At 44.4% G+C, this 13,581-nt stretch overlaps 1 protein-coding gene across 1 annotated transcript in view; it reads right to left on the reverse strand.

The window, feature by feature from the left end:
• LOC308316741 (GDNF family receptor alpha-2-like) overlaps positions 1–13,581 on the reverse strand; it is a 172,504-nt gene that overhangs the window by 82,908 nt on the left and 76,015 nt on the right. Inside the window, exon 4 of the mRNA XM_080765492.1 lies at positions 4,964–5,342. Within this exon, the coding sequence (XP_080621618.1) occupies positions 4,964–5,342 (379 nt within the window). The remainder of the gene's footprint in view (positions 1–4,963; positions 5,343–13,581) is intronic.

Here is a 13,581-nt window from a genome sequence, read left to right on the forward strand (position 1 = left end):
CATATCAAAAAGTGTTTATTTAAAGACCTTTTTTAAGCCTCGTACAAAGCCAACTTCATGGGTTGTGAGAAATCATGACAACAAACATTTTTTTTAAAGGGCCGAACAAATAATTAGAAAGAAGAAGAAAACGACACTTTTTTTTCCTTCTTGTTTTTCTTCTTTGTAATTATTTGTTTGGTCCAAAATATTGTGTTTATACTGTCACAACTGGAGTTGGCTTTGTACGATGCTTATTAAAAGGTCTAAATAAATAGATAAATATTTATTTAAATAAATAAATATACTTTTTGAAATGTCTATGGGAAGAATGCATTGGGGATTGTTGCCTGGGCCTGGCGTCGCTCTATAGGCCTACTGTACAATGTAGTACACAATACAGTATACCATGCAAATCATAGCATGTACAGTGCATGGTGTAATTTGAATGGGCTAATGCAATGCACATTTTAAAGTGCTTTGGAGAAAACCGCCATATAAATGAATACACCATTTATCATTTGGTCTCACTTGTATACAAGACTATATTATTGATAGGCTATACAGTAATTTATTTCCATGACTTTTTCTGCTATTGTATTGATCATGTCCAGCACAATAAACCATCTGATATACATCCCAAAAGGATGCTGCTTGTCAGCCTAAGGTAAAGGATTCTTATTGAATAAATGCTTGATTTATTCCACTGACAGGCAGTGCAAGTAATCATGAGCCAGAGGGGTCCAGTGAGCTGCCATGTCTGTGGACACTACGCAATGAGGAATACACACACACAGAGAGAGAGAGAGAGAGAGAGAGAGAGAGAGAGAGAGACTGAGACACACACAGAGAGAGAGAGATAGAGATAGAGAGAGAGAGGTGGAGAAGACAGTGGTGAAGAGTAACTAAGTACATACAGTATACTCAAGTACTGTACTTAAAGGAGTACTTCAGCGCAAACATGCCTTATTTTGTATGCGTTACACAGCCCCTGAAGCCTTGAATTCAAGGAGATTGTTGTCTTTGTGTCGCATTAGCTTACTTATGTATTTCTATGTATTTGACGTATTACCATGTGTTGGTCTTGCTGACTGTAAATCGCTCTGGATTAAGAGCGATTTACAGTAAGCAAGAACAACACATGGTTGTCATCAATTAGGTGATGACCGGCAGAGACCCAATGGAGACTCTGCAAGTTTCTATTCAAGGCTTCACGGGGTGTGTAATTGATAGAATAATATATGTCATTAAAGTAGCACTATGTAAAGAAGAAAAATAAACAGCCCTACTTTATTGAATTTACAGTAATTGAATATTTTTGTTGTTATCATTTAAAAGTAGGCTACACAAACCATTACATTCATGGAAATACGTTATACATTACTTCTCTCCCTCGAAAATGGCTGATCTACAGCCTCACGTTTACAAGTCACATATTGACATGCTGCAAGCCATTTTAGAAAATGGTTGACAAAACCTTGACTTTCGTACTTTAGGTGTATAGCTCACCGTAATGCAAATACGCTTGTACTTTTACTCAAAGTCATCTTTTGACCTACAGGACGAAGGAGTATTTCTAGATTTGGCTATTGCTATACTTTTACCTAGAAACAAAACAAAAACAAAAAAAGGAAAACAGATTACTTCTTCCGCCGCTGATAAACAGAGGCGGTGTTTGTGAGAGATAAAGGGAAAGATAAAGGCAGAATAAAAGGCTTGAGAGAAAGTGGGAGTGGGGCAGAGAGAGAGAGAGAGAGAGAGAGAGAGAGAGATACAGAAAAAGATAGAGAGAATTAGGAAGTGAGAAGGGACACAGAGAGAGAGAGAGAGAGAGAGAGAGAGAGTGTCAGGGAAATCGAGAGAGAGAGAGAAAGAGAATCATGGAAAACGAGAGAGCGAGAAGGAAGGGAATAAGCGTGAGCGTGTTTGTATACGCTGTATAGTCTGACAGGCGGAGCAGCGCCGGTAGATCTGCGGTCAGACAGCCACTCTGGGACCCTACAAACAAAACACCGGCCTCTCACTGTCACACGATTGCATCAGGCGCTTAATCATATGTGACACGTACCGGCAAAATGGAAAAAAGCAGTCAAAAAGTTTCACTTCCCCTAAGTTCCCTCGGCACACGACGCCACGCCGTGGCGTCCCTATTTTTAGGGACTGCCGCTCGACTCCGGCGCCCCGCGCCCCCCCTTGGTCGAACCCCATTAGGCTCTCAAATGGGTTTTTAAATGCCTCAAATTATACAAATGTCGGCACATTTTCTGTGCTATTAAGCTAATGAACAGAAATGCATGTCTTATTCATGCATGTTGATGCTGGGCCTTTTGACAGTCATGCCACAGTATACTAGCCTAGGAAGGCTTGTGGAGCAGGGGGTCTTCAATGTTCACACATAGACAGGCAATCTTACATACAGTACTTTCCCTTTAAGTATTCAAAAGTACATCACTTTTCATTTTAATATCAATCCAATGCTGTAATAAAATGTATAGGAGAAACAGTTCCATAAAGTTTAAAGAAAATATATCAATCAATAGTGAAAATAGCAGTCCTACAAGCTCACAGGCGTGCGAGATATTGGCTCCTGCCCGACAGCAGCAAGATTGTTGTACTCAAGTACAGTACTCAAGTAAATGTACTTCATTACTGTCCGGCAAGAGGCACCGGTAGTAGGCTACCTGCCATGTTTCTGTGCTCGCTGACACAAGGAAAGGGGTTCATGGCTGGCTGGACGTGAATTGAGTCTTAGGCCTCTTGGATCCGATAGAAGCACAAAGTGATCCACTAATGTTTTGTTTCGGCTTAATTGAGCATTGTCCCTTCAACTTAGCCTTGCGTCTTCATTCCACATCTAATAGCACCGCCTGCTCCTTCCCCGAGAGCCTAATTACTTCCCTGGCAAAGTTACAGCGGTGAAATGTATGAAAACTTGAGCATGGCATGGGAGAGAGGAAGGAGATCGCAGTCAAATGGGAATATAGCGGCCGACGTGCGCGCGGCGGATTTTAAATGTTCCCTTTCCTCATCCTGCATGAATATAAGGAGATGATAATGAATCAGATGTGTTCGGCCAGAAAGCTTGTCTCATGGGCCCCGCCCCCTGAAATCCTTCCACCTGCCCGAAAAGCACGTTTCCTCCCAATATGTCTCGCACACCCACATTATGCATGCGGTACACGCGCACACACGCACGCACGCACGCACACCAGTGTTGATTTTGACAGCAAATTTGCAGACATACAGACACCTTTGTAGGCACACAAATGATTGTCTGCACACTTCTCAGCCCTCGTTTACTTTCTTATCTTCTGCACTGCAGACAAAGTGAACACACACAAACACGCAAGCATGCATGTACACGCACACGCACACACGCACACACACACACGCACCTGCGCACGCACGTGCACACACTTTGGTTCAAATAGTAATCTCAGCAAGAGAGATGACTTCTTGATTTGAGTGGGTGGCAATATTATCACACGGAAAGATGAAATTACCTACCTAGGTTCCATCCTGGAGGCCAATCTTTCCGGTGATAAGATGGCCACCAGCGTAATCAAAAAAGTCAACCAAAGATTCCTTTACAGGATATCCTCACTGGTCAACAAAAACACCTTGAAGACCTTAACAGGAGCCCTCGTACAAGGTTTCTTCGACTATGCATGCACCTCCTGGTACCACAGCACCTCAAGGCCCTTAAAACTAGGCTCCAGACTTCCCAAAACAAACTGGTCAGGCTACTACTTGGCCTCACTCCCCGAACCCACCTCACCCCTGCCCACTTTGATAGGCTGGAATGGCTTAGGGTCGACGACAGAGTACAGCATCTTGCAATGGGTCTGGTCCACAAGATTCGATACACCACCAAGATACCCATGTACCTGTCTAAATACTTCCTTAATGTCAACGAAGTCCACACCCACAACACCAGAGGGAGTTCAACAAACCATGTGCAACGCAGATTCGGCACAAACAAGGGACTAAATTATTTTCGCTCCTATGCCACCAAAATGTACCAACAGTCATGCAAATCCCTTGACTCCTTCAAAACCGCCCTAAAAAAAGGGCACCTACGGACGGCTGCAATTCGAAACTGGCTCCTGTAAAATCTGAATCTCCCACCCACCCCTTTTCCCCCTCACTGTATATGTTTCTTTTCCATTTTTACCTCCTATGATGATTTCCTGTTTTGACTATATAGTTGTGTATATTCGTACGTCTCTAATTGTTTTGATGAATTGAAAATGGTGGACCCTATTGTAAACAAGTTTAATGCTTTATGGTGTCGTCCACTCACAGTTAACAGTTGTTGTATTGAGTTGTACTTGAAATGTACTGTAATTCTGCAAACTGTTAATCAATCAATCAATCAATAAATCAATCAATCAATGCACACGCACACGCACACAAAAATCGGACATGACCAAGTCCTGCCACAGACACATTTGTCCGTGTACGTACGGACATATTAACCCATTTTGGGCGGGAACCCCTTTTGGTGTTTTAAGCTACCTGCAGATCTACAAGGTCTGCAATTTTTTTGAAAAATCGTGAAAATGTGGCAGAAATCTTTGAATATTCTTTCAGAGCGAACGTTTTTAACTCAGATCTTTGCTTCTGGAGGGGGTCCCTGGAACATTTTGAAATGGGGGTCAGAGGCCAAATACATATAATCTTTGGGGTCCTTGCCATGAAATATTGAGAACCCACTGACATAGAAACATGGGGGTTTTTTTTCAGAAAACCGTCAGGATTTAGAAGACTTTTTTTGCAGAACCCATTTCAGTGTTAGCATTATGTCATGCTTTAACTATTGGAAAAATAGCAGATCTACAAGCTCATAGCGCCTACGAGCTTGTAGGTCTGCAATTTAAGACATTTTTTAGAATCTGATCTCGGGTCAAAATGCATTAAAGAACCGCCATTCTTCCGCGCGTCGTTATAGAATCTGATCTCAGGTCAGAATGGGTCCTCTCACCTGCACAGCGGGTCGTGGCGGCAGAGCACCCTCAGCTCCAGACAGTTGGGCTTCACCTTGTCGACGAAGGAGCAGTCGGGCACGATGGTCTGCCGCCGGCGCTCCGAGCAGCCCTCGGACTGGCAGGGGCAGAACAGCAGCCGCTGGGCGAACTCGGCGGGCACGCGGTCCAGGAACTGCCGCAGCGCCTTGTGGCAGCGCTTGCGGTTGCAGGTGTCGCCGCCCTTGTCGCCGCCCTTGTGGCAGGTGGTGATGTAGGCGGTGCGCTGCTTCTTGCAGGTGGCGTTGAGGTTGCAGGCCTTGGTGGCGTCCAGGCAGGGGTTGCAGGTGGCGTCCGCCTCCGGGCACTGGAAGTCCTTGGGGGCCACCGTGTGCATCCCTGCATGGTTGGTGGGCGGAGGGAGGGGGGAGAAAGGACAGTCGGTCAGTGTTCATTTTCGGTGACTAAAAACTGTTCACTGCCCCTTTTTCAAAACGAACATAATGCTATGGTGAGTGACTGGATCACTGAATCCACTGATGTTAGTTAAAACACATTGACAGCTAAGAACGTCTATTTACGTCCTTTCAAATACAACGCCTCACTGCCAAAGATGGTGATTTATGTTCAATGGTCTTTTCAGTGGTTTACGATAAATGGCGCTCCTCGCCAACATATGAATGGTTCCCATAACTAATTGAATCGATGATCAGGGTACCCAAAATGTATTTTCCGAGTGAACGAATAGATGATCCTCCGCCACTATACACGAGAGAGTTTATTTACATCCAGTTCACGTCTCAAGCTTAAAACGCAAACGCTTTGTAAATTGCATTTCCATGTAGCTTGGTTAGTTCCCAGAATGTTAGCCACAGATTAGGAGCACTGCCTCCTGTTTAAGTGGTTGAAACATGCTGATTTACGTTCCGAAATCATCAAACAGTGACATGCCATTTCTATAATACAGTAGCACAGTAAATATATACAGTATATATATATATATAGCTCATGGCAAATGTAGGGCTTATTCAATATCATCTTTCCTTCTCCATTTCTCCAACCAACTGCGGGCCACGAGAGACATTCCTGGAGCAAGTCCATATCCATGCTTACTGAATTATTGATTCACTCTGTCTCAGACCTTGAGTGAAATATGAATGGAATAAACTACATATCAGCCCAAATTGCATGTTTTTTTTGCATCATCTGTGGATGTTGTTCCGTTATTGTATGGCATTAAGATGTGCAAGGGCCAAAGCAATTATTATAGTACTCAGTCAATCTGTGTTGTCCCAGAAGGGAGCATGAGTTAAGTCCGTTGCTCTCCCCAGGTTGGCGGAGGGTGTGTAGAGCCCAGGATCACAGTAGATGATTGGCACAGGGGTGAAAAATGGGTTACAAAATCGTGGGATAAAAAATATATAAAAAAATAAAAATCTGTGTTGTCCCTCGGGTTCAGCGGGGGACAAGTATAACCAAGTACGTTCACCTCAGTCCTGTACTTAAGGTCATTTTGTTTTTGTAACTGTACTTTACTTGACTTTCACTCCACTACATTTCAAAAAGCAAATGTTGTACTTTTGACCCCACTGCATTTCTAGTAAGGTGAAAAGTACATTATGAATTAACCACTGCAGCCCCCTATACATTTCCATCGCTACAGTACATCGCACCGATGGCCACAGAGTTATGGCCATTCTATATGTGTACAATATAGCATATAGGGTTTGTTGGTGGGACAATTGTCGGATAACAGAACGGTCTGCCTCAAATCACAGTCGCCCCAGGGGCGCAATTTCCCGGCAAAATCGTTCTCTGCCTGGTATTCCTAAACGTAACTTCAGTAAACTATGCCTAAATCTAACCTCATTCTTATATTATAACCTTAATTAACCTCAGTAAAATGGCGCCCAAACCTAACCCTACTCCTAAACTTATATCCTCAGTAAAACTATGCCTAACCCTAAACGTATTTCTTCTAACCGTATCCTAAGTAAAACAAAGACAGGAATACAAGAAGCGTCCCACTGAGCGGTGGTGTTTTGAGGCGAGCATTCCGGTTATACTCTTGTCATGGCGGACCCCACTTGTACCAAGTTTGGTGCGGTTGGAGCAACAGTGTGAAAACATTTAGAGGTGAAGGAAATATGAGTAAAAATAAAAACTCAGTTGTAAGGTAAAATGTGAAAGCTATAATGTGGGAGTAGACCCGGGGCAGACCAAGGACCAGATGGGGGCCTTGGGCCCATCTGGAGAGGGAAGTCTGGACTGGAGCTCTCTGCTGGAACTATAAGCAGTTGAAATGGATGGATGGATGTGAAAGCTACACAGGGGGCAATTGTCATCAGCTGGAATCACAAATCTGATGACAACGTGGAATATTTGGAAAGAAATTGGATTTTTCCTTTTTTTTTTAGTTTATAATTAAGTTGAATGTGATTAGGCTGTAATTAACTAAGAGGGGTAATCAGCTAAAAGGACAGGATCATTGAGCAGGCAGGATTGGGTGGTTGTACATTGACCCATTGACCCAGGGTGAATGGCACAGCTTATTGACTGGACCTTTGCTCAGTAGATTTCAACAGTATAGATGCTGTATAGCATCCATCTGAAACGGAGACAGCTCTGACTGGAACCAAGTTATTCGAATACTGTACTGGAAATATGGGGGGGGTGGGGGGGATCAGGGGCCTGGCATATTAATGAGGGTTTGATCATACATCACATTCTCTGCTCAACCAATCAAATCATCACAGTCCGTGCTACAAACACAAACACGGCTCATACACACAAACACACAAAGCTATAGCGCCCCTCAGAATTAATAATGAAACAAGACAATATATATATAGTTTCTTGGCAAAAGCTGCATGACACTGCAGAAAGCACTGTATGAACGACCCTATAATAACTACTGTATCGGATGCTTTCTGATAAAGTAACAACGTTACTTTTGGTTTGGCCCCCTCAAGTTCTTCCAGTGTAATCACAAAGTGAAACCCCCCTCGGCCTGCATGTCATATTAATGGTGTAAACAGATGACACCATTAGCTGTACTGCTGCGCGTGAGTGCATGTGCGTGAGTGTGAGTGTGAGTGTGAGTGTGAGTGTGAGTGTGAGTGTGACTGTGAGTGTGAGTGTGTGTGTGTGTGTGTGTGCGCGCGCACCTCCAGTATAGATAACTGCAGAAGAGGTCAACTGAGGAAGCAGCACCCGTGTGTGTGGCCTGGGTTTGTTTTCATATTATCGTTGGGAAGAAACCTCTTTCTTATCTCTGCATTTTAACTTTGTGTGTGTGTGTGTTTTTTCTTTGTAAATGAGAGCGCCACTGCTACTTGATCATACTGTATACAGCGTCACACAAAAGCATCTTATCTTAACCCATTCTGACCTGAGATCAGATTCATACGAGGTTTCCACTGGACACACACTGGTCTGATGAACCCATTCTGACCTGAGATCAGATTCTAAAAATGTCAGTCGTTCTTCGAATTTTTCAAAAATAGCAGACCTACAAGCTCGTATCGCGCCACTCGGTGGCGCGATATGAGCTTGTAGATCTGCTATTTTTCAATAGCTAAAGCATAACATGATGCTAACACCAAAATGGGTGCCCGGTCAGAATGGGTTAAAGAGCAGATCTGCAAGCTCGAAAAATGCGGCGTGAGACGCGCTTTGAGCTTGTAGATCTGCTATTTTTTTTTAACTTTAATCCTGAATCCTGAGTAACATGAGGTTTGTTTATATAGGAACAGGTTTATAGAGGTTTCCACCCGACAGAGACGATATGCTTGTCGGGTGGATGCAAATTTATGTTATTAGTATTATTATTATTATTAATAATTAACTCAGGGGTCTTCAAAGCGGGCCCAGGACCCCTACTTAGAGTTATACTTGAGCCTTAGCATCCATATTCTGAGGATGAGTTAATAGCCGATCTTCAAGCAGATCTTCTAAATGGTCAAATGTCTGAAAATCCACATGAACATGAATCCAACATGACAGTGCTGTCAAACAAGTCTATGAAGCACAATTTTATACAATATGTAGTGGGCATCTCTCTCTCTCTCTCTCTCTCTCTCTCTCAAGGGGTCCTTTGCCTGAAAAACGTTGAAAAGCGTGTCGTACAGAAAGTGTTACAATTATGTTTTTGTGGGGCCACACCCACCAGTTAATGAAGTATGCCTGGTTTTCACCTTAGCACCACCCACCTGAATTTAAGCCGCACTCTTGTTGTATGATAATGAGGGAGGGGCTATAGGGGAGGGGATGGTTCGAATGGGCCTTTTGACTCAAAGGCTTTCAAGCTTTCAGTATAAGAAACCAAAATCCAATCACAGCACTTCACTTCAATCACAACACATGTGTAAAGCGTCAACATCATTCCCTTATGAAGTAGTACTTCAGCCAAAGAGAAACAGTCAGGAACACATGAGCAAATACATACAAAACATACTGAAATCAGTGAAATGACAGTACGTAGGTCTTAATTGCCCAGCGTGGGGAAAACACATTTGAATATTATAACCACACCTAGGGGTCTAGAGTAATGGTATAACTCCATAGACACGTACGAAACAGAAAATGCTACCAAAATCACGGCAGTCACATCTTTAACTTATGAAAAAACACACCTAAAGTTAGTATATAGAGAGGGGAGGTTTCTATACCCCGACAGCAACACTGCATATTAGAAAAGTTCTCCACAGTACAGATGATGATATTTCTGAGCTGGAGGCGAATGTGACATCCAGCCACATTCATCTCTTATTCAGCACAACCAATCTCAGTCTATGTCTGTCGGACAGACAGCCAGTAGCAGCTACAAACTTGTAGATCAGCTACAGACCATGTATACACAGTATGCTGTATACTAGGGTTAAAGTGAGGTTGAATTGTTGATGCGATATTAACTTCTTTTTCTGGAGCTGCTGGGGACCCCCTCTCAAGGACCCCTGTGGTGGTTCCTGGACCACACCTTGAGAACCAAGTGTCTCTTGTTCAACAGATCCAATCTCAGTCCGTGTCTATCAAGAGAGCCCGGTAGAGCGAGTAGAAGACCACCATTTATTTTAGTGTGGAGCGCAAAGCAGACAGCTATAGCGCTCGATTTCCAAGTGCTGTATCTTACATTATCAATCCTCCAAATGGGGAGGTGTGTGTGCGCACGTGCGTGCGTGCGTGTGTGTGTGTGTGTGTGTGTGTGTGTGTGTGTGTGTGTGTGTGTGTGTGTGTGTGTGTGTGTGCGTGTGTGTGGGGTTACCTAGAACTGACACATCACAGCAGGCGGGCCGCTATGGGAAATAAACAACCCCCCCTTCCCGTTGAAATAAATCATTGCTGTCGGGCAGAAACCTCTTATCTGCGTATACTTTGATGTGTTTTGAGCTTGTAGAGCTGCTATACTTTGATGCGTTTTGAGCTTGTAGAGCTGCTATACTTTGATGCGTTTTGAGCTTGTAGAGCTGCTATACTTTGATGCGTTTTGAGCTTGTAGAGCTGCTATACTTTGATGCGTTTTGAGCTTGTAGAGCTGCTATACTTTGATGCGTTTTGAGCTTGTAGAGCTGCTATACTTTGATGCGTTTTGAGCTTGTAGAGCTGCTATACTTTGATGCGTTTTGACTTTTGAGCTTGTAGAGCTGCTACTTTGATGCGTTTTGACTTTTGAGCTTGTAGAGCTGCTACTTTGACAGCAAGGGCGAAATCCATTTGACCCCTTCCCGACGTGGCGGTCGGTTCGACGGTCGGTCGCCAGCGCTGCAAGACCCAATGTAGGCTAAATGTTGGCGGCGCGGGCGGTATTAAAATGCCTGCGGGCGGGCACGGGCGGTCAAAAAAACAAACATGCACTGGACAAGCACCATAGAGTCAGTCTCACTCTGGAAACGCCCCCCCCCCAGCCACTGCGTTAGTTTTGCTGAAGTTAGGTTTAGGAATAGTTTACTGAGGTTAGGGTTAGGTATAGTTAAGGTTAAGGTTAGGTTTAGGTTTAGTTTTACTGAGGTTAAGGTTAGGGTTCGGTTTAGGTATAGTTTTACTGAGGTTAAGGTTAGGGTTAGGTTTAGGTATAGTTTTACTAAAGGTAAAACCACGGTCGCGTCAATCATTAGTAGGCTAATCACTCTGAGAAGTGCATGCGTGGATCAAGTTCCTTTTCCCCACAATGGACATTTTCGCTTCTAACCCCCTTGTTGCTTTTTCCCTGTCAGCGTCACTCACTCAGCAATAACGTGAAGCAGAACACAACGATGAGTATATTTGGTTTTTAACACGCAGTCTCTCTCTCTCTCTCTCTCTCTCTCTCTCTCTCTCTCTCTCTCTCTCTCTCTCTCGTCTCCACCCAGCATGCATGTACGCGCTGCTGCGCAATGTCTGTGACTGTGAGACTGTGACACAACAATAATAATAATAATAAAATCATTGCGAGCACGGGATGGAATGGGCTGAAATTCCGCGGGAGCGGGATCAATAAATCACTCCCGCGCAGGGCTCTACGACGCTACCGACCCGTCAGACTCGCCGACCGGCAGTCCGGTCAAATGGATTTCCCCCTCCCTCTACTTTGATGCGTTTTGAGCTTGTAGAGCTGCTGCTTTGATGCGTTTTGAGTTTGTAGAGCTGATACTTTGATGCGTTTTGAGCTTGTAGAGCTGCTGCTTTGATGCGTTTTGAGCTTGTAGAGCTGCTGCTTTGATGCGTTTTGAGCTTGTAGAGCTGATACTTTGATGCGTTTTGAGCTTGTAGAGCTGATACTTTGATGCGTTTTGAGCTTGTAGAGCTGATACTTTGATGCGTTTTGAGCTTGTAGAGCTGATACTTTGATGCGTTTTGAGCTTGTAGAGCTGCTACTTTGATGCGTTTTGAGCTTGTAGAGCTGCTACTTTGATGCGTTTTGAGCTTGAGCTGGTACTTTGATGCGTTTTGAGCTTGTAGAGCTGCTACTTTGATGCGTTTTGAGCTTGTAGAGCTGCTACTTTGATGCGTTTTGAGCTTGTAGAGCTGCTACTTTGATGCGTTTTGAGCTTGTAGAGCTGCTACTTTGATGCGTTTTGAGCTTGTAGAGCCGTTACTTTGATGCGTTTTGAGCTTGAGCTGGTACTTTGATGCGTTTTGAGCTTGTACAGCTGGTGCTTTCGCTATTTTTGCATTTGAATCCTGAAAAACTGTTTTGGAGATATTAGGTTTCCACCCGACATATACGAAATTATTTTGGGTAGGGTGGGGGTGGGGGTTGGGGGGGTTAGATTGAGTCCCGGATAAAACTCCAGCTCGCTTGGTGCTTCAACAAAATATATGTATTTATTTTTATCAAAGGCTTAGATAAACGTGAGAAAAGAAGAAAATAACCCAATGCTAATCTAGTTCAAGCGTAGAAGGCAGCATTTATTTCGTTTCTTAACCCATTTGGGACGCAGGCAGAATGTTGCTATAGTACTGTAACCAAAAGGGGTTCCCGTCCTGAATGGCTTGTGAACGCGTTTATTCATGTATTTGTTGGCTTGGATGCATCAATGTTAGAAACAGATAACAGGCACTTTGAGTCATGTGACTTGTGGGTGTTCAAAATAACAGACAAAAAGTAATTGCCACTGGGAAGCATGATCTTATACAGTATACGTCATATGCCAGCCAAGTCTGGACTTTTAATGTTTTGTTTAGAGCCTAATTGTATACATTTCCGTTGGTTTAGGGTATAAATGATGATGTAATTTGTGCCAGCCAAGTCTGAGACAACATGAGAACGTCAACTATCTGGGCGCCCCTCACTTCACGTGAGTGTGATGTTTTTTTTGTTTGTTTTTTTCCATCGAACACAATTCTTGCAAAATGGAGAAAACAACCCCGCGGCCCCCAGGGGAGGCAACAGAAAGTGACGTCAGTAGACTTCATTACTCTTGTATCTCTGCTACGGAGAAACCACCAGGGGAGCCCTTGTCAAGGGGTATAGAGAGCGGTCGGTCCGCCAGTGCTCCCGGGTTGGAGCTGTGATTACAATTCAAACCAAAAGGAGAGCTGACACTGGCCTCGGGCGAGGAGGAAGGGAGGCCAAGGCGAAGGCGCTACGGAGCCAGAGAGCTAAAGTGGACCGAGACCCAAGGCTGCAGCGGGCCTTTGGGGGCGGGGGGGGGGGCTGTCATACGCTCTGCCCCAGCTGGAGGGGAGGTTAGTGGGCCGAGCATCCGGCACGGCCAAAGCCAAACATAACATTGATGGATTGCAGCTCCTAAATCTCTGCTGGCCATCTGCAGGCTCTAATGTGGGCCATAGGGGGGGGGGGGGGGGTCCGGGATGAAAAAGAAAATAGGAGAGGGATGAGCTGCTAAGATTTATCTGACCAAGCAAGGGATGAGGTTCCTTCTGAGGCTTGCACAGAGTCACGGGACGGGGGCTCTGATTGGGAAGCCCAGATTGAATTCGGTGCTCAAAAAAAAAGGGAAGAAGGAGAAAGAAAGAAAAGAAAAGAAAAGAAAACGAGAGGATGTCCCGAGGCAAACCTCGAGACACAAAGCTCTCGTGATGGCTCTGACGTGCACGCATCATTGCACGCACGCACGCACGCACGCAAGCACGCACGCACAGAGGACGGAAGAAGGCGGAAGAGAGGCAAGAGGAGGAAACAAGAGCGTCGGGATGG

Source organism: Protomyctophum bolini (genome assembly GCF_963924005.1).
Source record: "Protomyctophum bolini genome assembly, chromosome: 6".
NCBI lineage: Eukaryota > Metazoa > Chordata > Actinopteri > Myctophiformes > Myctophidae > Protomyctophum > Protomyctophum bolini.